Raw genomic sequence first — 25,645 nt, forward strand, 5'->3', positions numbered from 1 at the left:
GTCTGCTTCTTCTGCGACCATTTCTGGATGGATCAGACAGATGACTCTGGCCTATTCTGTCAGGGATCGGGTTCCTCCTTTCCCTGTTCCTGTGCATTCTTCTCGGGCACTCAGTGTTCTTGGGCTTTCTATCATCAGGCGTCCGTTGACTTGGTCAAGTTAACTTGGTCGTCGGTGTACACTTACACAACGTTCTACGAAGTGGATGTGTTGGCATCTGCGGGTGCCTCTTTTGGCCGCAAGGTTTTGCAGGCTGCTGTTTAGAGGGTCTATTCCCTCTTGAAAGAGTATTGTTCAGGTTGGGCTCCATTTTGTTCTGTGTTGAGCTTCTGTTATCTGGTTGGCTCTTGTGTTAGCCTTGGGATTTTTCGTTGTCCCACCCCTCATGTTTGGCATTGCTTTGGGATGTCCCTATGATTCTGAATAATGGAGCGCTGTATTTGTCAATGAACGAAAGAGAAAATGGTTTTTTTGACTTACCGTAAAATCCATTTCATTGACAGAGACCGCACCCACCCCTCTAAGGAGTTTTAATACTTCTGACACTGCTTTTTACTAAACTGAAGGCCTATAGCAGAGAGGGGGGTGTATACCCCCTAGGACTGCCCATAGGCGTAGCCAAGTCTTTTATTCTGCCTAATGTCCTACTCCTGTAGGGGGCGGTATAACCTATGGTTCTGAATAATAGAGCACTGTGTCTGTCAATGAACTCAGAGAAATGGATTTTACGGTAAGTCAAAAATCCAATTTTTTAGACCAAATATAACCGATGAGAGTGTTTTCTTCCAGCAGAGACAGAATTTTGGAGTTTAAGTGATACTGGAAAGGTCCAGTACCTATCTATTAATTATTTAAAATGGTGGTGTGCAGTGTCTAGACAGGTAGGTTTTGGAACAGTGTTGCCAACTGTCAGTATTTTTACTGGCAGCCAGTAAAAAACAGGCAATTTTCTTCTGCCAGTAAATGCCAGTAAAAAATATGGCTGTGATGCTCGGCTTGGTCCGGAGCCAGCTGAGACCATCTGAGTGCGTGCTACAGTGTAATCGGGTGGCTCTGCAGAGGCGGTACCTGAGCATGTCACGTCATGTTATGGTGCAATGGAGCCAAGCAGAGCGGCCTGAGCCTCATGTGCATGTCTGCGGTATGGGAGCAAGGTGGCTGGGACCAGGACTGTCATTACTGTTTAGACTGGAGTGGACTAGAGGAACCACTTGGCTTGGAGAGAGACTGTCACTGTGACTCAGGAGGTGATGTGTTGTGTCAGTGAGGTTTCATCATCATCTGTGCTGCTGTACACTGCTGTCGGTGTTACTGTGAGAGTCAATTTTATGTGTGTGTCGCCCATTCAAATTTTTTGCCCTCCTGAGTCCTGTCCCTGAGCTACTTACTATATTGAAAATAAAATAAGAAATGTTTTTTGCCTTATTATCTACCTTAAATCAAATTTCTAATTGCATATTGTATTTGTAGCCTAAATACTGTAATTTGTACTTAAAACTGTAATTTTGTAACTTTTGGAAATGCCAGTAAAAACTTGGTTGTGCCAGTAAATTTTGGTTGTTGTGTCAGTAAATTTAATCTGGTAGGTTGGCAACACTGTTTTCGAAGGGTAAGAATGGAAATATAATGCAGAGTAGAGCTAAATAAATTAGGACATGATATCAACTATAGCAGTCGTGATAATTAACATTGATCTTGTCAAGGAATTCTTTTTGTACTTTTTATTGGCATTGGTAAGTAAATTCAGTCATTAAAATGTTGTTTTTAACATATAAATGTAATTTCCAATGATGAAGGCTGCTCATTCTAAGCCCTCGCTTAAAAATTCCACACCCTGTTTGCCATCGGACCCTTCATTACCTGTCAGTGAATTTCCCCTTTCCTTGCCCATCAGGTTTCTGTAGGGCATCAAGGGAACACCCTTCCTCATGTACAGTTGTCGGTCCTAATAACATTATGTGTATGTTGATTGTATGTTTTTACATATATAGGTATTTCAGTTAATTGCTTTAATATATTTAGTTTTTTCTCAACTAAGGGTAAATGTAGCTTTAAAAAGTATGCCTCACTCTCTTTATTAGTTTGTTAAATACAATTACTGACATTCTAGTCTTTATGATGCTGGAACCTGCCCTTTGTCTGGCATTGTTTACGCTGTGCAGCTTCCATGTATCTCTGTCATATGGCACACCTGAGTTGGCCTGACAGTTGGGTATAATGAACATTTGCAGTGCATGTGGATATTTTGATTCCCATTGGGTACAGTAGGTAATTTAAAAGCCTGTGCACTGGTAATGGAATAATTGGGGCAAAAAATATATTTCTGAAAAAGCACAGATGCTTCCAATAGGCAACCAGCCAAATACTATAATTAAATTTGATCACTTTTATTTCAAAAGGAGCACTGTGATCCAACTGGTTGCTGTAGGGACTTGACTGTACAACGTGTAGTGTGTAGGGATGTACCGATACCAGTACCGTTATTGGTGCCGATACCGGGCATTTGCGCGAGTATCGGTACTCGCACAAATGCTCCTGATATTGAAACCAATACTTTGTTGTGTGGTTTGCGTCAATACAAAATCAATTAGCGCAAATTGCACTGCAAAGAATCGCATGTGATATGAACAGAAATGCGGTGTGATCCGTTGGAGTTCCTCACAGGGCTGGAGATGTAGAGGCTGTCCGCCCCCATGCTGACATATCTTCCACTCTGTACCCACGGGGTCCGGAAACTTCTCCACCAGCCCTATGAGCACCTCCAGTGCCCATGATTTGCTATCATCGGCGAGACCGAGACACCTATGAAGATTTTGCATTTGGCCGGATATGTACTGAGAGTTCTAACATTTTTAATAAACTGCCCACTAGATGGCGCTTTTTTCTTTCTATACACACAGGAGCAGAGGGGGAAATCGTATGCAATTCGGACAGGAATCACGCCTCATTCCTGTTCAAGTTGCATGCAATTCTTTGCAGTGCGATTTGCTGCAATTTATTTATTTTTTATTGACGCAAATCGCACCACAAAGTATCGATACTCGGTATCGGCGCGTACTTGACCAAGAGTATCGTTGCTCATACTCCTTGATAAAAAAAAGGTATCGGTGCAACCCTAGTAGTGTGTATTCACATACATACAAAATATGGACTAGTAGGATGTCAACAAACGTAAAACTCATTTAGGTTATTTTAAATACTAGGATGCTCCACAATGACCTTAGGTAATCAGCATTTACTTTTGAAATGTCACAAAGCATATCTCTGTTAAGTGAATGACATTCATAATTATGTTGGTTCACTGAAGCCGCCTTGCTTCTTTCCCACATGAAGAATTGTGCATTATAATTAAATCAAACAATGGTAATGCAAATTAGGTGCTACATTAAAATTTAATTTGTCCAGCCTTTAAGAAAACAAACATGTTACTGTTCCAAAAGGAAAATCTCTAAGTATGTTCTTAGTTTCCTAGGAAATTTACATATGTACAGTATAAATACGTAAATTAAAACGAGGTGGCGGGATATATTAACACTATTCTGCATTTTAGGTTTTTGATTACAACACAATCAACTTACCTTGTGTTTGACCCATTAAACTATATACTTATTCTCCAATAATAATCAATATACTACACATCCATTCTTGGAGGCCCTGTGATTTATTTTTCATGAAATTGTTTCTTACTGTGTTTTTCTGCCTCCTTGTAACTCCCTCTGTGAGCGCCTGACCCTCTCTGTAGGTTCTAGGTTCTATTGGTTGATATGTTAGAAGAGGGTTTTTTTTTTTTTTTTTATATGTACTCATATTTCTTGTAAATGGATATTCACTGATGCAATCAGCATATTTTACACATGCTGGGTTATGTTAATGCCCAGTTCTGCAGTGGCAGTGCCAAGTGCCATCCTCTGAATGCTAAAAAAGGTTGGACTCAGTGAGTCTGGCTCAGAGGATAAGTTAGAAGAATAGCCTGCCCAGGACCTACTTGCTCATGCTCTCAAGCATGAAACATTCAAAGGTGTACAGTGTACATTATTCCTTGTGTCTGAAGAGGCTGCTAATTCATCTTTACATATGTCAAACTTACGTTGCAGCTGGTTTTATCATTTCAATGTGGTGTTTTTTTTCCCCTTAATTATTACCAAATACATTGACATGCAAAATTAATGGTTGTAATTGCTTAAAACAGAACATTCTACTTTTAACAAAACGTAATTAGACAAATTACAATGTACATATCTTTTATATTATATGAACCATTATTATCAAAAGGGATAGAAAATATTTTTAGGTGGCTTTCACATATTTACATGCTTGTGCTTATTATATATTATTTGTAACAAATGTAAAGATTAGGAATTGGCTCTTATTGGCTTAGTGCAGTGGTCTCCAAACTGCAGACCTTTGCTAGCCTTTTTTCTGGCTCTAGGGTACTATTCCTCCCACTGACAAATAGTGGGGCATAATTTCTATCACTCACACCAATGATAGGTCACTATTCCTCCAACTGATACCAAAATGAGGCATTATTCATCCCACTGATAACAAAGATGGGGCAATATTCTTCACACTAATGTCAATGATTGGTGCACTATTCCTCCCGGTGATACCAATAATGGGGCACTATTCCTCCCAGTGATACCAATGATGGGGCACTATTTCGCCTTCTGCCCACGGGGCACTATGTAACTTTTTTGTTCGCACTGATAGATGGGGCACTATTCATTCTACTGATACCAATGATGGAACACTTTTCCTCCCAGTGACACCAATGATTGGGTGCTATTACTCCCACTGATGACAATGATGGGGCATTTTTACTCCCACTGATACCAATGATGAGCACTATTACTCCCACTGACGCCAGTTATGGGACAATATTCTTCCCACTGATATCAATGATGAAGCACCAATCCTTCCACTGATACTAATGATGGGGCAATATTCATTTTACGGATACCAGTGATGGGGCACCATTCCTCCCACTGATGCCAATGATGGGTCACTATTCCTCCCACTGATGCCAATGATGGGTCACTATTCCTCCCACTGATGCCAATGATGGGTCACTATTCCTCCCACTGATGCCAATGACTGGGCACTATCCCTCCCACTGATACCAGTGAAGGGGCACTATCCCTCCCACTGATAGGGCAATGTTCCTCTTACTGATACCAGTTATGGGGCACGATTCTTCCCACAGATGGGTCACTATTCCTTCCAATGATACCAGTGATGGGGCACTTTTCCTCCCAGTGATACCAATGATGGGCACTATTAATCCTACTGACCACAAGCACTATTCAATTTTTACTCCCAATGACCACCATGCCTGAGGTATTGTTTACTCCCCTAATACACTCCCCTAATGCCTGGGACATTTTCTTCTCCCACTAGCCACAGCCGCCCCCCTATAGTCTGAAGAACTGCTGAGACTATATATATATATATATATATATATATATATATATATATATATATATATATATATATATAATATATAATGTGTGTGTGTGTGTGTATATATATATATATATATATATATATATATATATATATATATGTGTGTGTGTGTGTGTGTGTGTGTGTGTGTGTGTATGTATATATATATGTATGTTCTGTTCTTGGACCTCTTTTATTTTCAAGCTACACCTCTTCCCTGGGTCAGCTGATATTCTCTCATGGCTTTCAATATCATTTCTATGCTGATGACACGCAAATCTATCTCTCCACCCCTCAACTCACTCCATCAGTCTCCTCACACATCACTAACTTACTAACCGACATATCTGTATGGATGTCACACCACTTCCTCAAACTCAACTTGTCCAAAACTGAGCTTATAATATTTCCTCCCCCACGTGCCTCTTCCCTTGACTTCTCTGTCAAGAGCAATGGCACAACCATCCACCCGTCCCCACATGTCAGGTTACTAGGTGTTATCCTGGATTCTGAACTCTCCTTACAGCCCCACATCCAATCACTTTCCAAAGCTTGCCGCCTCAACCTCCGCAACATCTCTAAACTATGTCCATTTCTAACCAATGAAACCACAAAGCTCCTGATTCACTCCCTGGTTATCTCTCGCCTTGACTACTGCAACTCACTCCTCATTGGCTTACCTTTAAACAGACTATCCCCCCTGCAGTCCATCATGAATGCTGCTGCCAGACTTATCCACCTTACAAACCGCTCAGTGTCTGCTACCCCTCTCTGCCAATCCCTCCATTGGCTGCCACTCGCCCAACGAATTAAATTCAAAATACTAACAATAAGTTACAAAGCCATCCACAACTCTGCCCCCAGCTACATCACTAACCTAGTCTCAAAATACCAACCTAATCGCCATCTCCGTTCCTCCCAAGACCTCCTGCTCTCTAGCTCCCTCATCACCTCCTCCCATATCCGCCTCCGGGACTTCTCCCGAGCCTCGCCCATCCTCTGGAATTCCCTACCCCAATCTGTCAGACTGTCTCCAAATTTATCCACTTTTAGGCGATCCCTGAAAACATTCCTCTTCAGAGAAGCCTATCCTGCCTCCATCTAATAACTGCACTATTTTCTCCATTAGCTCATCCCCCACAGCTATTACCCTTTTGTATAACTTGACCCTCCCTCCTAGATTGTAAGCTCTAACGAGCAGGGCCCTCTGATTCCTCCTGTATTGAATTGTATTGTACTTGTATTGTCTGCCCTAATGTTGTTAAGCGTTGCGTAAACTGTCGGCGCTATATAAATCCTGTATAATAATAATAATAATAAAGGGGCAGATTATTAACTGACTCCTCTTCACTGCCAATTTATTTTTCGCCTACATTATGACCATAGCTACCTGCCCACCATCATACTTTTTTGCTCAGTACATACTACCTGCTGTCATACATTTCACACTTCTCTTCTGCATATACAGCCTACTGTCTGACTCTCCCTCAATCCTCTCCTGGAAATACAACATCCTCCTCCATAAAACCATATATATATTATGTGTATAAGTTTATTTAAAATTGAAAAAAAATATACAGTATATAATAGAAAGTACAATAAGTCTGCCATTAGCTTATAGGCACTACAATGGCAGCTTTCAGATACCGTAGAAAAAATAGGTTTGGGTACCCAGTAGTAACTATGTTCACATGTACATCATTGTAGGATTACTGTCCCAGCAATTGCACACACTTCATATAGCATAGCCATGTAGCATCCACGGGAGAGAGTCATTCTGGATCAGAAAAACATAGGATAATCAAAATCTTCTGAGGCTCAATACAAATATATAATCATGTACAAAGCCTGTACTGAGCCTTTAACATAATATGAAAGCTAAATAACACAATCTAAAGTAAATAAGGCAGCTAGAAAGGTAAGGAAATTAAGGGAGAAAAAAGTGAAGCTCAGCACTAGTCTCTCAGTAAGGTAGTGCAATGCATGAAGATCTACCCTAAGGCAAGTCCTCCTTGTAATGCCATAACTCCCAAACTTCAAGAGTGTCATGTAAGCATACTGTTAGGTTCTCCATCAGTTCAACATGTACTGCTAGAAGCGATGGGGGTTGTGTGTTTGTTTTTTTCCGGTTGAATGCCACCAGGCATCTAGTTGCAGTAAGGATCTGTGTAGTTAATCTAACATTTTTTGGAAAGGCTGGTGGAGGCAAGCCTACAATGAAAAATTTAGGAATAAAGGAAATTCTTGAATCAAAGTTGAATAAGGGCATGAACCAATTCACAATAAGGCTAAATAAGCGAGCGCTGTCAAAACTACATGGAAAAGAAAGCTGTCTTTTTTTCTCCAACAATGATCACTGGCTGTTGAGTAGATGGATTAGAGAAATCCTGGGGTTTGATACCAGTGATAAAGTATCTTGTATAGGTTTTCTTTATAGAGAGTATAAATCAAACTTTTTGCTGCCTGGGACCAAATGACACTTTTTGGTGATCAGTGCTATAAAAATGCAGTGATCACTGTATAAATGGCACTGGCAGGGAAGGGGTTAACACTAGTGGTGATCAAAGGCTTAAGTGTTCCCTAGGGAGGCGTTTTCCAAGACCCCTTTCACGCTGGGCTGCCGGTGCATTAGCGCTAGAGCGCCGCTCGTTCTTTCGATGCGCTGCCCATTCATTTCAATGGAGCGATGCGTCCGCAAAAGCCAGTGGACGAAACGACGTACCTGTACGTCATATTGTGCAGCCGAGCCAATTTGCTGCATTATAACTCCGGCGGCTGGTCGGCAACTGGTTAAACTGGCCAGGGCCTGATTTATATATATATATATATATTTTTTAAAACATTTTCTTGGATGTGGTTTACTACCACTTTTTTTTTTAAACATCGATTCTTTAAGGCTACTTTCATACTGTAGCCGCGCGTTGTTATCGCTAAAGCACCACTCGTTTCAGCGATGTTTAGGCGGCGCTTTTCAGCCGCTAGTGGGGCACTTTTAACCCCCGCTATTGGCCGAAGAAGTGGTTAAAACTGCCCGTGTTGTGGCACTTTGGAAGCGCTGCCCATTCATTTCAATGGGCAGGGCGTTTTGGGAGCGCCGTATACAGCGCTCCCAAACCACCCCAAAGATGCTGCTTGCAGGACTTTTTCTAAAGTCCTGCAAGCGCACCGCCCCAGTGTGAAAGCACTCGGGCTTTCACACTGGGGAGGCAGTTTTCAGTCGCTTTATAGGCGCTATTTCTAGCGCTAAAACGCCTGAAAACTGCCTGCAGTGTGAAAGTAACCTTATTATTTTTATAGCATAAGTGTCAGACATTGAGAACTCCAAACCCATCACATTTTCTCTTTTTTAATTGCTCATATATACTATATTGCCAAAAGTATTGCGACACCCCTCCAAATCATTGTATTCAGGTATTCAATCACCTCCATGGCCACAGGTAAAATCAAGAATCTAGGCAGCAGACCACTTCATCAAACATTTATGAAATAAAGGGTCGCTCTCAGGAGCTCAGTGAATTCAAGCATGGTACCGTGCTAGGTTGCCACCTGTGCAATAAGTCCATCTGCATAATTTCCTAGCTACTAAATATTCCATTGTCAACTGATGGTATTATATCAAAGTGGAAACAACTGGGAGCAGCAGCAAATCGCCACAAAGTATAAGCCGTGTAAAATGACAGCACTGGGTCAGCACATGCTGAAGCTCCCAGTGCGCAGAAGTCGCCAACTGTCTGCAGAGTCACTAGCTGCAGACCTCCAAACTTTGTCGTGTGGCCTTCAGATTAGCACAACAGTAGTGTGTAGAGAGCTTCATGAAATGGGTTTCCATGGCCGGGCATCTACATCCAAGCCTTACATCACCAAGTGCAATGCAAAGCGTCTGATGCAGTGGTATAAAGCACGCTACCATTGGGCTCTAGAGCAATGGAGACGTGTTCTCTGGAGTGACAAATCACGCTTCTCCATCTGGCAATCTGATGGATGTGTCTGGGTTTGGCGGTTGCCAGAACAGTACATGCCTGACTGCACTGTACGAAGTGTAAAGTTTAATGGAGCAGGGATTATGGTGTGGGGTTTTTTTCAGGGGTTGGGCTTGGCTTTCCAGTGAAGGGAACGCTTAAGGCGTCAGCATACCAAGACATTTTGAACAATTTCATGCTCCCAGCTTTGTGGGACCAGTTTGGGGATGGCCCCTTCCTGTTTCAATATGGCTGCGCACCAGTGCACAAAGCAAGGTCCATAAAGATATGGATGAGCGAGTTTGGGGTGGAGGAACTTTACTGGCATGCGCAGAGTCCTGACCTCAACCCGAAAGAACACCTTTGGGATGGATTAGAGCGGAGTCTGCAAGCCAGGGCTTCTCGTCCAACATCAGTGCCTGACCTCACAAATGCGCTTCTGGAGGAATGGTCTAACATTCCCATAGACACACTCTTAAACCTTGTGAACAGCCTTCCCAGAAGAGTTGAAGCTGTTCTAGCTACAAAAGGTGGGCCAACTCAATATTGAACCCTACGGACTAAGACTGGGATGCCATTAAAGTTTATGTGCGTGTAAAGGCAGGTGTCCCAATACTTTTGGCAATATAGTGTATGTATGACCTTTTTTTAAAGGTGTTCTCTGCTTTCCGAAAGAAGGGATGGGCAATACCTCCCTATAAGACTTCAGCAGTTGAAGCAGTCAGTTTATGACATCCCATCTATTGCTAGAGTAGTATGTCGCAGTATTCCCGATTCAGAAAAATGTCCAAAGTGCAGTAGCTAATCCATAGTTGGTTATTACACATAGTTGGAAGCAATACAAAAGACATAAAGATTTTAAGCGGTGCTTTAGCCCCCCAGCAAAAATTTTAAGTTGCAGCTACACATACTGTAGCTGCTGACTTTTAATATTAGGATACTTGCCTGTCGTGGAATCCAGCAATGTCTGCACCCCAGCCGATGTTTCCATTGGCTCTCGGGTGCTGCTGCCGCCATTTGTAGTAAGGAAACCCCGCAGTGAAGCCTTTCGGCTTCACAGCTGATTCCCTACTGTGCATGCGCAAAGCTCGCTGCGCTTTCTGAATGGCTCGGCAGCAGGGGAAGGAGGGTGGCCAAACTTCCAAGTGATCGCAATGCGATTTTCCAGAAATGGGGATGGATACCTGTCAAAAACAGGTACCCACTCCCCCCTCCCCTCCTAAAGGTGCCAAATGTGGCACCGGAGGGGGGTGGGAGTAGTGAGATAAGCTTCCACTTTTGGGTGGAACTCTGCTTTAAGTAAGAATACACGACTTTTTATTTAGACAATATTTGTTTAGCCTAAGGTTCAGCTTTAAATTAAAGAACACCTTAAAACACAACCTCAGAATAACGTAGTGAATGGTATTTATGAAGGTTGCCGTATACTCAATTGACATAAGATGATGCTGGTGTGTGTGTGTGTGTGTGTGTGTGTGTGTGTGTGTGTGTGTGTGTGTGTGTAGAGAATGAATACATACATAATGTTTTTTTCTTTTTTTTAATGTATAATTTGTGACGCCAAAAAAACTGACTTGCATAAGAAATTATTCATGTGACTATACATCTCCCCTAACCTCATTAATCCCCAAGGGATACTGCTATTTGGAAAATTACACATTCATGACACTTAGAATCTGACCCCTACAACTGTCCCAGGCATTCTTGCTGAGGAGCCCTCTTCAAAGCTATGCAAATAGACTCGTCTTCATATCAAAGAAAATTTCAATATCTCTCATAGCTGAAAAAAATAATAATCTCAGACCCGTGTTTTTTTTTTTTTTTCTTTCTATGAACAGGCATAATAAGTGAGATATTGTCATTGTTTTACCTACAGGAGACATGACATGAATGTAAACCAGCTGCTTTAGATTTATTTCAGCCTTTTTTTAATGTATAATAATTTCTAATGTATATCGAATCTATGTTGTTAGATGATTATTTTATTCAAGTGTTATGGGATGTGTAGTGAAATATACAAGCGTTATCTACTGTTCACCTATTTCTTTCTTCTTTCTCTAAATCTCCATCCTGACACTAAAAATAACACGTTTTACACATTCATATTCGAGAATATAACCAATTCTGTGTCACAAGGGGTTTCTAGAAGGGGTGAACAGCAGAAGGTGCCAGTTTTGTGATTAAAAAATGGCTCCCTATTAGTCAGTACTGGAGAATGACAGTTTGTAATTTCCAATGTCAATCATGAGCATAAAGTATAAGATGTCAAAGAAAAATCTTTTTATTTGTCTCTTTGCTCATTCTATCTCAGTGTGTGCCTTTCAGTGAAAGATGTTCTAAGTACATATCTTATATGTCTGATAATGAACTGACAAAAGTTTTGAGATAGTATATTTATTTAGCTGCTCAACTAATGACAGCTAGTAGGAAGAATTTTCTGTGTCCAACCGTTTTTTTATGCTCCTGTATAGGACAATTTGTTTGGTTTCAGCACCTAGAATCCAGTGCTAGTTATTTTGCTTTCTAAAGATTTCAACAATAATAAGAAATAGAAATCATCAGGTTCTTCTAGGTGTTTTTAACAGTAAACCCCCATAATCTACCTGCTACCTGAGCCCTAACCCTTAAAATAAGCTATTATTTCTTCACCCTGCTCCTAACAATCAACCTAAAGCCTAAGTGTGCACCTTTCATTCTTAACCCTGACTGCTAACCCTTTCTTCCATTTAGGAAAAAAAAATAATTATAACGTGTCTTCTCTGATCCATTTCTCTCCTGTGCTCTCCTGCCACAACACCAAGTAAAAGTCCCTTTTAAACAGTTTTTCCAGTCTGTGCCAAACCTTGCACAGGGCTAAAGAACATACCTCACCCCCAGTGGCATCGGGGGGGGGGGGTGGGGGGCGGCGCTAAGGGAGGCTGGAGCCCCGAGTAGGCCCCCAAAAAGCCACGGGGCTCAGGCATTCGCAACTCTATTATTAGCCCCGAGCGGGGACCGATCTGACTTGTAGCGTGGCCGAGTGACATAGCAGGTTCTGCCTTCTGGAGCCTGCAGCGCCTATGATGGACGTCCCACTGGTCCAATGCCAGGACGTGTGACATCCATCATAGGCACTGCAGGCTCCAGAAGGCGGGAATTGCCTGTTGTCTTCTGGGATGGGCACACCGGCGCAGCACACTACAGCTGAGCTGCAGGAGGAGCCGGAAGTCACAGTCACTTGACGTCTGAGGTGGCGTGTAATGGGTCAGGTAGGTCAGTGTGGGTCTGGGTTGGTGTAATGGTCAGTGTATGATGTCAGGTAGGTCGGTGTATGTTGTCATGTAGGTCAGTGTGCTGGTCAGGTAGGTCAGTGTAATGGTCAGTGTGGGTCAGGTCGGTCAGTGTAATGGTCAGGTCGGTCAGTGTAATGGTCAGTGTGGGTCAGGTAGGTCAGTGTAATGGTCAGCATGTGTCAGGTAGGTCAGTGTAATGGTCAGAGTGTGTCAGGTAGGTCAGTGTAATGGTTAGCGTGTCAGGTGGGTGTCGAGCAGGTCAGTGTGTGTCAGGTAGGTCAGTTTTTAGTGGTCAGCATTGATGGGCACTGGTAAGCCAGGCAGTAGCAGGTAAGCTTACCCCCCCCCCCAGTTTTTGGCTCAGACTTCGGGCTGACCCCCTGCCCACCCTGTGGTGCTATACACTATATTACCAAAAGCATTGGGACTCCTGCCTTTACACACACATGAACTTTAATGGCATCCCAATCTTAGTCCGTAGGGTTCAATATTGACTTGGCCCACTCTTTGCAACTATAATGCCCTGTACACACGGTCGGACTTTCCGACGGAATATGTGCGATCGGAGCTTATTGTTGGAAATTCCGACCGTGTGTAGGCTCCATCTCACTTTTTTCCTCAGAATTTCTGACACACAAAGTTTGAGAGCAGGATATAAAATTTTCTGACAACAAAATCCGGTCGCGTAAATTCCGACCGTGTGTGGACAATTCCGATGCACGAAGTGCCACGCATGCTCAGAATAAATGAAGTGAAGAAAGCTATTGGCTACTGCCCCATTTATAGTCCTGACGTACGTGTTTTACGTCACCGCATTCAGAACGATCGATTTTCCGACAACTTTGTGCGACCTTGTGTATGCAAAACAAGTTTGAGCAAACATCCATCAGAAAAAATCCATGGATTTTGTTGTCGGAATGTTCGATCATGTGTACAGGGCATAACAGCTTCAACTCTTCTGTGAAGGCTGTCCACAAATTTTTAGGAGTGTGTCTATGGGAATGTTTGACCATTCTTCCAGAAGCGCATTTGTGAGGTCAGGCACTGATGTCGGATGAGAAGGCCTGCCTTGCAGTCTCAGCTCTGATTCATCCCAAAGGTGTTCTGTAGGGTTAAAGTTGGGACTCTGTGCAGGTCAGTCGAGTTCCTCCCCCCAAACTTGTTCATCCATGTTTATGGACCTTGCTTTGTGCACTGGTGCAAAGTCATGTTGAAACAGGAAGAAGCCATCCTCAAACAGTTCACACAAGGTTGGGAGCATGAAATGGTCCAAAATGTCTTAGTATGCTGACGCCTTAAGTGTTCCCTTCACTGGAACTAAGGGACCAAGCTCAACCCCTGAAAAACAACCCCACACCATAATCCCCCCTCCACCAAATGATTTGGCCCAGTGCACAAAGCAAGGTCCATAAAGACATGGATGAGCGGGTTTTGGGTGGAGGAACTTGACTGGCCTGCACAGAGTCCTGACCTCAACCCGATAGAAACACCTTTGGGATGAATTAGAGCGGAGATTGCGAGCCAGGCCTTCTCATCCACATCAGTGCATGACCTCATAAATGCACTTCTGGAAGAATGGTCAAACATTCCCATAGACACACTCCTAAACCTTGTGGACAGCCTTCCCAGAAGAGTTGAAGCTGTTATAGCTGCAAAGAGTGGGCCAACTCAATATTTAACGCTACGGACTAAGACGCCATTAAAGTTCATGTGTGCACAAAGGCAGGTGTCACAATACTTTTGGTAATATAGTGTATTTAATGGAGCCCTTGATTACAGGTGGACACGTTAGCAGTTATTTACAGAGATGGTCATACAAAGTCTTTGTGTTGTGCATTTAGTCATAGATTTTCCAAACGGACAAAAATTTCCCTGCGCACCTACCAGCTAGCCTGCAAAAAACAAAAAAATACAAACCTTGACCCTATCTAATATAATTCATGTTAAAAACAGTTTTTAGTTGCACACATTTGCATATATGTGTGGAGGCTGCAGTGCCTACGTCAAGGTTCTAACTCTATAAATTTGAGTCTCCAAGTTGGATCACATATAGCAGTGGATAAATTAAGGGCAGATTTGCCTGGCGGGAGCTCATTCCTCCTTAAAGGCACAGGGACACGTTGCATGCCCAGCTAGAGCACAATGGCAATTACTAAATGCACACCTAAGGTTACCACTGCAGAATTTAACTAGCGAAGTGTAAAAAAGAAATGAAACCTTGTTTTTTGAAATTCCTCTAGCAATTTTTTTCCCTTTTATTACTGTACCTTGTTAGAATCTAGCAACTGTTTTGTGATGGAATCTAGCAAGCAGAAGAGATTTAGACCCCTTTCACACTGGGGCGGTTTTCAGGCGGTATTGCGCTAAAAATACCGCCTGAAAACCGCCCCTAAACAGCCGCCGCTGTTTGTTCAGTGTGAAAGCCCGAGGGCTTTCACACTGAAGCGGTGCGGTGGCAGGACGGTGAAAAAAGTCCTGCAAACCACTTCTTTGGAGCGGGGAAGGAGCGGTGTATTCACCGCTCCTGCCCATTGAAATCAATAGGACTGCGCGGCTATAGCCGCGCTGTACGAGGTTTTTAACCCTTTTTCGGCCGCCAGCGGGGGGTTAAAACCGCACCGCTAGCGGCCAAATACCGCTGCAAGAACGACGGTACAGCAGCGCTAAAAATAGCACTGTTGTACCGCCGACGCCCCCACCGCCCCAGTGTGAAAGGGGCCTTATGGAGGACCTGCTTTGGAAAAGAAGATGCCCATATTATACTGCATTCAGAATAAAATGACTTCTTTGCAATTAGAGCTTCAATTTATTATACCTAAAATATTGGCTAAATCACTTCTGCACAAATTCTGCTATATGCACTTCAAGTAATGTGCAAAAATTACAAAAATTTTGAAGTACCATAGAATTGTTTTCTAAACTTGGGTTAAATTATACTGGTCTAATTTATACTTTCAAAGATGGAGCCTAGGAAAAGGGATTGCACATTGGCTTTGATTAATAATGTGATTGAGTCACATGACACTGGGAGGAGATTGGCTCTGCAAACACACCAACAGCTTAGTTTCCTGTCTATCTGTGCCATGCCTTTTGGGAGATGGAACAAACGCTGAAGAGCATTGCTGTCCTTAGAAGGTTCCACCTCCCATGCACTGCAGTGCTTTTAGTTGTGGTGACATAAAAAGTGGCAGAACCATCTCTGGGCCAGAGTCCCAGTCCACATAGTACATGTGAACTCTGGATGATACCTGAACAAAGATGACTCTTGATTCTTCTGGAAGAAATAAAAAAAAAAAAAAACGATAAAGGCATTATAAATGGATGGACGGGATGCACTGTAATCTCTGTGAAAAGTAGTAAATATCTGTAAGCATTACACTTACGTTAACAAAAAAATATATGATGCTAGGTAAAACTTAATGCACCCTAATGGGCTTTACATAACTAATCCTGATTTCTTGATGTTATCTTAGGAGTTCAAAATGTATTTGTATCCCCTGGTGTGGGCAGTCTGATATAATTTAAGCACTTATAGTCTTTCTTCCATCCATAGCATCTACTGGAATCAATGGTTGATGCAGCAGAGAACCTCTGTCCAAATGTGATGAAGAAAGCAAACATTCGTGAGGATCTCATTCAAGCCAGCACTGAGAAGATCTCAATTCCTCGCAACTTTGTAAAGAATGTCTTACTTGAGCAATCTGGAATAGATATTCTGAACAAAATAAGGTAAATATGGTTTAAACACAGTGGAATGAAAGAATGTTTATATTTCATGTGAAAGAACTCTGTTAAGCCTTAATTGCATTTCTTCTGACCACGTAACATAACCCTAATCCTATTTTAAAAAACAGCAATACTTTCGCCAATCATTTGCTGCTTATTGGCCACCAGCCTGACCACCCTATTGAATCATTGTAGCAAAACCTTGCATATGTAGCAATCACACATGACAGTCCTTTGCACACACACACACACACATATATGTATATGTATATATATATATATATATATATATATATATATGTATGTTAATGCACGTTTTTTCAGGAAAAAATGTATTATCTGCAAAGTATTGTACTTGCATTCAGTGGGTCACAGGTGCAATGTCAGGCTTCTGCAACCATGTTCTTCAGCTTTCTGCCCATACCTCTGTGTGAACTTTGTTACAAGGCTGAGGAAGTGTCAGTGGACTATGAGTGCACTGATAAGCACATTTGTAGTCTATTGAAACTACAAGCTATCTGCCACACATGTAGTTTATTTATTCATAGATCCCTGTAAATGAATGTCTCAGATGTGTGGGTAGAACCCTGCACAGCCGTGCAGATTTTATATTTGACATGAACTGCAAGAGAGAGATACAACTATCATTAGGGGGGGGGGGGGGGTGACATGGAACTGGAACATGTACATGTCATATGGGTGTAACATTTTCTAAAGTTGATCTTATCTTTTAAAAATATTGTTTTATATTATACTTTTACCTATTATAAAAAAATAAAGTAGTATAAGTAGTTCTGATGAAAACAAATGGACTGCAGATTGCAATTCTTTTTTTATCACTTTTAAGCAGTTTTGTAGCAGCTTTTTGCATTATTTAGAAAAAAGTTTGCATAAGTGGTTCTTGTTGCTGAAAAAAAAAAATGCCATCAACGGCATGTCAGAGGATTTCCAGATTCATTAGAATGTGATTTGTGATTGCATTGACATGTGTTGACATGTGTTTTATAACCAGTTATAACAACAGATTTGGAGCCAGCAACAAGTCTCTATGAAAATAATACATGGCATTAGTAGTCATGGTGCTACAGAATTGATTTTGAAATTGGTTTACTAAAACTGGAGAGTGCAAAATCTGTGCAAGGTAGCCAGTCAGCTTCTAACTTCAGCCTGTTAATTAAGCTTTGACAAAAAAAAAAAACCTGGAAACCGATTGGTTTCTATGCAGAGCTGCACCATATTTAGCACTCTCCAGTTTTAGTAAATCAACCTGTGTGACTGTGTGTGAATAAACATTTCTACTCTGCATGGTTGCTTACCCATCATTTGCAGCTTTCCCATGTTCATCACAGATCCTGAATACCTCACCTCCACCAAATATAAGCAATGTCTAATATAACACACAGGGATGTGCGCTCAGAGCATGTGGTTAAAGTTATACATGTATACATTTTACATATTTGTGCCCATGGATGAACCTGAATTTTCACATGCAGCAGAAAAGGCTTTTGCTTGAATCTACAATGTAATCCAATAATACGCTTCAGCCATCTGTTCTTGGGTAAACACTTGTATGCACAACTCACAATGACAAATTTTTATTGCACATGCTGCTTTTAAATGCTTGGGTCAAATAAAGCTCATTTCCTTTTAATGAATGGGCATGGGCTGCAATGGAGGAATATTCGAAATTGGTTTATGAAATCATCATTAAAGCTGTACTTCAGAAGAACAGCTAAATATGCAGCTGAAATATGTAAATAGGTATGGGTGCCTAGTGAAAGATTTGTGAATCTCTATGGCTAGGCTCATGATCTGGACATTGCCAGACCAGGGATCACTGCAGTAGGACTCAGACACATCTTCTTTAAATTGGAAAGTGAAAGGGGACTCGTGTTATTTGGGTTCATCCCTCTGTTCACTCTGCTCTCTCTTCCTGTTTGCATGTTAACAACCTATAAATCTGCGCTGATGCAGAGCCCAATTGGATCCTAGTGCAAGCCCTGCTTTTCCTAATATGGTACTTTTATGTAGCATGTTACATGGGGCTTCTGCAAATACTTTGGCTACTTAACTAGCTTCATTTAATTTTTTGTTTAACCTCCCTGGCGGTATGATTATTTCAGATTTTAGGTGCTGAAAGCGGTACAATTATTTTGCATAGAAATTTGGCATTTTATATTATAGGCCTGTAATTCTTAGGAATAATTCACTTAAATCTGTCCTAACAAGAGTCTAGTAGACATCCTGGGTATGGTAAAGTTTGAAAAACGAAATCAAAAATTATAATATAATAAATATAAATAATTATACCAAATAATAATATAATAATAAAAAATATTCAATAATGTAATCAAATCAAAAACACTGGAATTTGCTCAGTTGCAGAATTGTCTCTTTCGTTACTTTTAGTGTTTGGTGACGGATTTCCCCACAAAACACTATCACTCAATTCTGCGAGTGATTCTAATTTATTATCGCTGTTTTCTAGCTGGTCTAAAGCCACTTTTGATGTAAAGGGACAGTTTTGGTTGCTATAGACAATCTCCAGTTTCCAGGCAGAAAGAACAGTTTTTATAATATAAAACTGCATGCAAGACACTGGGCAGATCAATAGGGACAAAGGGGATGTGTAATTATTTGATACAGTACTGTAATCTGTAAGATTACAGTATACTGTATTTGTACAGGGGACGGAGCTCGGCACTGTGAATCGAGTGAGACACGGCGGCTCGCAGATCACAGCAGGGAAATATCGCAGGATCCAGGGGACAAGGTAAGTATCCTCTACATGGATCCTGCGATGCGATCCCGAGTCTGGCTCGGGGATACCGCTTTTGGTATTGAAAATCCACCCCGAGCCAGACTCGGGAATACCGCCGGGGGGGGTAAATCAATTTGAGTCCCAGATGCTGATATATTACAGCACTTGGCCAGCAGCTATTTGTCTCAGTTCTGTTTTAGTTTACTAACAATTTTTATTTGAACTCATGATACATACAGAATCCAAAAAATACTGCAGAAAGTACATAGACTATATTTAAGGAATATATATCACAGCTCTTGCATTTACCTTTTGTTTATACAAGTGAACAGTAACTCTCCCAAATTGATAAAATGAAAAAGAAAAAACTTTTAAAGAAAAAACACACTAATAGTGCACACACTTCTGCCTCTCTAAAGTATATTCCCAGCCCAAATCTTCTTACAGACCAGTCTGAGAAGGTGGCATTTACTGATCCTGAAAAACTACATTCAACCATGTTATCAATCGACTGAGACTGTAAGACAACTCAATAAGAGGACCAGTTTTCCCATTTACGTACAAATATTGGCATGGTATGGTAAATTCTCGTAATTTTTATGGCTTCCATCTGTTGTAGACCTTGAAACCTGGAAACAGTGGGGGTGCACCAATTCAAAGCTATTGCCCTAAAAAAGGATGTGGGTTAATCTTTGGCAAGGGGGTGAAATATCAGATGAGATTGCAGAAAAAAAGGCACAGTAAGTAAGTTGTAGCCCAGTGATTTGAGTGTTTTTGAATAGTGGTCTGCTTCCAAAAAGGTTTTAAGGCCTTACAGCTCCAAAAGGTTTGGAGGAACATGTCCCTATTGGAACAGCCCCTAAAGCAGGACTTGGAAACTGTTGAAAAAATGGCATGAATCTTGATTGGGGTAAGATACCATCCAATATGTAGTTCAATAACCGTTTCTTTGATAACTATAGAGTGTGTACTCTTTTGCATACTGGAAACCAATTTCATCCAGATTGGTTTCTGATTTCCTTTAAAGCATCTGAATTTGCTCCCAATTTGGCAGCCCTGTTCAGCCCCAAATGTGTACGGTCTCCTATAGGTGCCGTGCAACTACACTTGCACAGCTCTCAAATTGGGAGCAGCGGCTGTGCCCCTGCAGCCTCTGCATACCAATTTAAATGAATGGGACTGCCTGCACTGGAATGAAGCCCCATGCAGGCAAACACAACCCTCACATGGACTTATGCTATAGTACACCCATGTGAATAAGGCCAAAGCCTTTACATTCAGTTTTCTTTTTTTTTCTTTTTTTTTTCATTGTCGTCTGCTTATTAGACATTAAATCAACATGATCACACTGTTAGGGCTCTTTCACACAGGCATTGAATTCTACAGCAACCTTATCACACAATAACACACCTAGTGTTAATGAATATTTTGGTTGCGTGGCATAGGCATTTATGTTGCATCAGGCAGTGCTCCTCAAAAGCCCTCTGGGTTTTTTTTTTTTTATTTGTAAAAAGTTAGAATGGGAAATTTTCACTTGTGATGCTTTTGCAATCACACCTTATACACACTGAAAATGCCATAGGTGCAATTACAGTGCATTTACAGCGCGTTTGTGGTACTTTTCAATAGAGGTGAGTGGAGCAGATAGCTAAGGATCATTGCTTGCCTGACTCTGCAGGCAGTGTTAATTTTGCCTCGACACGACGCAAGGCAAAGCTAATGTTGTAGTGTGAACATCCATTCCCTGGTGTTGATGAGCAGTAAAAACATGACTCAACCACCTATTTTCAATTCCTATGTTAAAGGACCCTAAATCAATTGTATAAGCACTGAGCAGACATCTTGAACTGTAATGTAATTGTGGTCCAGTAGTGGGAATATTCCTGAGAACAGCTGGAGTGGTTTGCTCAAATGTGAAGGTGCCTGTTGACATAGCAATTGTTGCACAGTCCTTCAAAAATCATCTCATGAAAAGGGGTACTTTTTAGCCTATGCTCGTTCTTTGCATCTGATCATTAATTGCCTCTATGGATAACTCCTGTCTTTAAGATCTTTAAATATGATGAAAATTTATAGAATATTCTCTCAGGTTATATATTTTTTTTACTCTAATAAGTTAATGCTTAGAGCCAGTTATGTGTATTTGTTACCCATTCTCTCAAGTATTCATCAGTAAATTTAAACCATAATGTATATTAAAAAAAATGGGCCAGATATTTTTCATTGGCAGCATTAGGCAGTTTTTTTCCAGTGAGTGCACTCACAAAGGATATGAATATTTCATGATTCTTAAAGTGTCACATCAGAAATAATAAGATAAGATGTGAGGCTTTTTCTTTGCCTTTTTCATTGCTGCCTCCAATGATAACATGGAGCTTATGGGTGCTTTGATGCTGATTAAAGGTTCAATCCAGAACAGCTGACCTGAAAATTGAGGCTTTAGTAGCCCAGCTTTCCTAAAGACCCTTCACTCAAGATTGCTGTGCTGTTTGCTTTCCTATACCTTAGCTGTGATTTAATTTTAATGCAAGTGTCCAATATAAATTAAATAGCTCACAAGTGTCAAAATAATGTTAAAGCATTCTGTTCATATAAATCTACCTGTAAAAGGACGCCCATAAAATCATGTAAATGTAGTTAATAGGGATTTACTAAGGACAAATACAGCCCTGGCCAAAAGTTTTGAGAATTACACAAATATTAATGTTCACAAAGTCTGCTGCTTCAGTGTTTTTAGATAATTTTGTCAGATGTTACTGTGGTATACTGGAGTATAATTACAAGCATTCCATAAGTGTCAAAGGCTTTTATTGACAATTACAGTTTATGCAAAGAGTCAATATTTGCAGTGTTGACCCTTCTTTTTCAAGACCTCTGCCATTCGCCCTGGCATGCTGTCAATCAACTTCTGGGACACATACTGACTGATGGTAACTAATTCTTGCATAATCAATACTTGAAGTTTTTTAGAATTTGTGTGTTTTTGTTTTTTTTTTGTTTTTTTTTTTCACCTGCTTCTTGATGATTAACCACAAGTTCTCAATGGGATTAAGGTCTCAGGAGTTTCCTGGCCATGGACCAAAAATGTTGATGTTTTGTTCCCCAAGCCACTTAATTATCACATTTGCCCTACGGTAGGGTGCTCCATCATGCTGGAAAAGGCATTGTTCTTCACCAAACTGTTCTTGGATGGTTGGAAGGAGTTGCTCTTGGAGGATGTTTTTGTACCATTCTTTATTCAAGGCTGTGTTCTTAGGCAAATTTGTGAGTGAGCCCTCTTCCCTGGCTGAGAAGCAACCCCACACATGAATGGTCTTAGGATGCTGTACTAATGGCATGACACAGGACTGATGGTAGCACTCACCTTTTTCTTTCCCGGACAAGGTTTTTTTCTGGATATCCCAAACAATCGAAAAGAAGATTCATTAGAGAAAATAACTTTACCCCCAGTCCTCAACAGTCCAATCCCTGTACCTTTTGGAGATTAACAGTCTGTACCTGATGTTTTTCCTGGAGAGAAGCAGCTTCTTTGCTGCCCTTCTTGACACTGGGCCATCCTCAGTCTTCGTCTCCCTGTGCTTACAGATGCACTCACACCTGCCTGCTGCCATTCCTGAGCAAGCTCTGCACTGGGGTCCTGAACTGTAGGGGACGGTCCTGGCATTTGCTGGACAATTGAACCTCTCCTTGAAGTTCATAATGATTCGATAAATGGTTGATTTAGGTGCAATCATAGTAGCAGCAATATCCTTGCCTGTGAATACCTTTTTGTACAAAGTAATAATGGCTACACATGTTTCCTTGCAGGTAACCATGGTTAACATGGGAAGAACAATGATTTCAAGCACCACCCTGCTTTTAAAGCTCCCAGTCTGTTATTCTAACTCAATCATCATTACAGAGTGATTTCCAGCCCTGTCCTCATAAACACTGACACCTGTGTTAACAGGAGAATCACTGACCTAATGTCAGCTGGTCCTTTTGTGGCAGGGCTGAAATGCAGTAGGAATGTTTTTGGGGTTTTTTTGGATTAAGTTAATTTTCATGGTAAAAATGGACTTTTCAATTAATTGTAATTCATCTGCTCACTCTTCATAACATTCTGGATTATATGCAAATTGCCATCATAAAAGCTGAGGCAGCAGACTTTGCAAAAATTAATATTTTTGTCATTCTCAAAACTTTTGGCCAGGGCTGTAGACTGCTCACTTTGCAAGGGAAGTTACACTTTGCCATTGAATTTTCTCCAGAGCTAAGCGAATAAAGTGACATTTCACTTTGTAAAGAATAATCAAGTGCAAGGCAAATTGTAAAACCGTTTTTGCTTGCATATGATTGGATGATGGAAATTAGCAGAGCCTCACCTCACCTTTTTATAAGCTTGTTAAAGGAAGTGGGGAAAAATAATGAATCTACTGGCAGGATCGGCAGGTAATACAACTATCTTACAGGGGGAACTCGGAAAAGCAACAACTACTGTGTTACTGCTATTGATAGACTGTAGCATATGGTTTTTTTGCCCATCAGGCCGCTTTAATTCTAGTTGCCAACTTGGATTTTGCTGATGCACAGAAGGTTGTTTCAGTATAGGTGTGCACATAGTTTAAAATTTTATTAATTTATACTCCAAATGTGTGTAGAAATTAGTTATAACACCTGGAATAAGCTTAAGCTATGTCTTTTTTTTTCTTCTTACAGTGAAGTTAAACTTACTGTAGCATCTTTCCTGTCTGACCGAATAGTTGATGAAATCTTAGATGCACTTTCAAGCAGCCATCACAAACTGGTAAGCATGTTCCTTCAGTGAAAACATGACCATATTATTCATGTGCCTCATTTAAAGTGTATCTATATCCAAAACGTTTTTTCCTATACATTGGGATAGAATGGGGAAGAGTTTTTCTGCGATTTGTGGCTCTGTTAGAGAAATTCCTCTATTCCTGCCCTGGTTGCACATTTTTAGCAGATCGGGAAGTGAGAGGAAGTCTCTCTAACCCACCATGGATAGCAGTAAAACCTGGCAGGGGGTCTACTCCTTCCTGAGTGTTAACTGCTCAGCCACTGTGCTGCTGGAGATGATTTCAAGTTTTATGGAATTTGATGCTGATTATATATGAAGACTTCTTCACCTGTGGTACTTGTGTAGCAAGAGCTACTTGATATAGCTCCAAAGATACTTAGGGGGCTGATTAATTTATCAGAAAATTAATGTTTTCATTTTACTCAAATTAAAAAGAAATGAAAAGTGAGTGTGGCTGATTACAGTTTTAACATTGAATTAAAGGCGTCTAATAATTAAAAATCTTTTTATTTTCTTCTTTTTTCTTCTACATTCTTGTTTATATTGTGCACTAATAATTTTTAGAGATTTAGGCTAAACTCTTGCACAATCCTTTCTCTCTGGATGTATGTAAGTGTTTTAAGGGTTTAATAAAGCGAAGGGTTAGATCCACTGAAGTCTAATTAAAACAACCCTATAGTAAAATAGTATCAAATGCATTAGTTAAAACATGTAAACATTAAAAGCAATGAAACTACCACAGGGCCCAGTTAAAACATTATATAAAAACTTAGGACTTGTTGCTGTATTCCCATATGTCTTATATTAGGACTGTCTGTGTATTAAGACAATTCAATGTCCATAAATTGAGGAAAAAAAAAAAAAAACGTTCATAGTGCTATGGCGCAGATTTTTCTTTTTCACTTAAGCAGCCCATACACGGAGCAAACTTCCTTCCTACAACCATGGGGTCAGTCACATTCAGTGTTGACAAGGGAATCCCTCCCGCCAAGCCATTGTATGCTCCCAGTGGGGGGTGGGGGGATTTGCTCCGTGTATGGGCTGCTTAAGTAAAAAAGAGGAGGGGGGGGGAGCCATGGCCAGCCTTACACACACACACCAATGCTATACCTTGGATGCAAAGAATAGAAATTGTCCCTATCTGTGTTTCATTAATCTAACAATGCATATACTAATATAATGTCTTATTTGAACTTGCATGTGTATTAGTCATATCCTAATCCTATCATAAGCTTTCTGAAATGAGTGACCGGTGGTTTGCTCATATTGATTTGACACGTGGCTGTTCATTGATATATTATTGTATAGCCGAACAGAAACCCTACTACAGGTTTGATTAGCCGTAACAGAAAATTGTACTGTTCAATAAAGACACAACAGGACCACAGAGTTATCCAATGGTGTTTGATGGATGCACCTTCATTTTTATATGTATTGTGACAGACAGAGACCCTGCCACTGTGAAAATGGAGGAGAATATGACACAGGATTCGCATTAAGGGTTAATGAGAGGTTCCAAATTGCCTGCAGCTTGTCTGAGTACACAAGTGTACAGGGTCGTTATATACTCGGGCCTGAGGATAGCTCAGAGCTCTCAGTTTGGAGACAGCTCCCCATGTAGGAGGGTCCCACCCGGGGGTCAGAAAAGCCACTGCCAGGAGTCAAGAGACAGGAGGTCTAACCC

The 25,645-nt window shown here is 41.0% G+C and overlaps 1 protein-coding gene across 2 annotated transcripts in view; it reads left to right on the forward strand.

Annotated features, from left to right (window-relative positions):
- Window positions 1-25,645, forward strand: part of CARMIL1 (capping protein regulator and myosin 1 linker 1) — a 475,715-nt gene that overhangs the window by 378,418 nt on the left and 71,652 nt on the right. For both annotated transcript variants that reach the window (XM_073631176.1, XM_073631177.1), the window contains exons 27-28: window positions 16,227-16,402; window positions 23,859-23,946. In XM_073631176.1, the coding sequence (XP_073487277.1) occupies window positions 16,227-16,402; window positions 23,859-23,946 (264 nt within the window). The remainder of the gene's footprint in view (window positions 1-16,226; window positions 16,403-23,858; window positions 23,947-25,645) is intronic.

Source organism: Aquarana catesbeiana, linkage group LG05, assembly GCF_042186555.1.
Source record: "Aquarana catesbeiana isolate 2022-GZ linkage group LG05, ASM4218655v1, whole genome shotgun sequence".
Classification (NCBI taxonomy): Eukaryota; Metazoa; Chordata; class Amphibia; order Anura; family Ranidae; genus Aquarana; species Aquarana catesbeiana.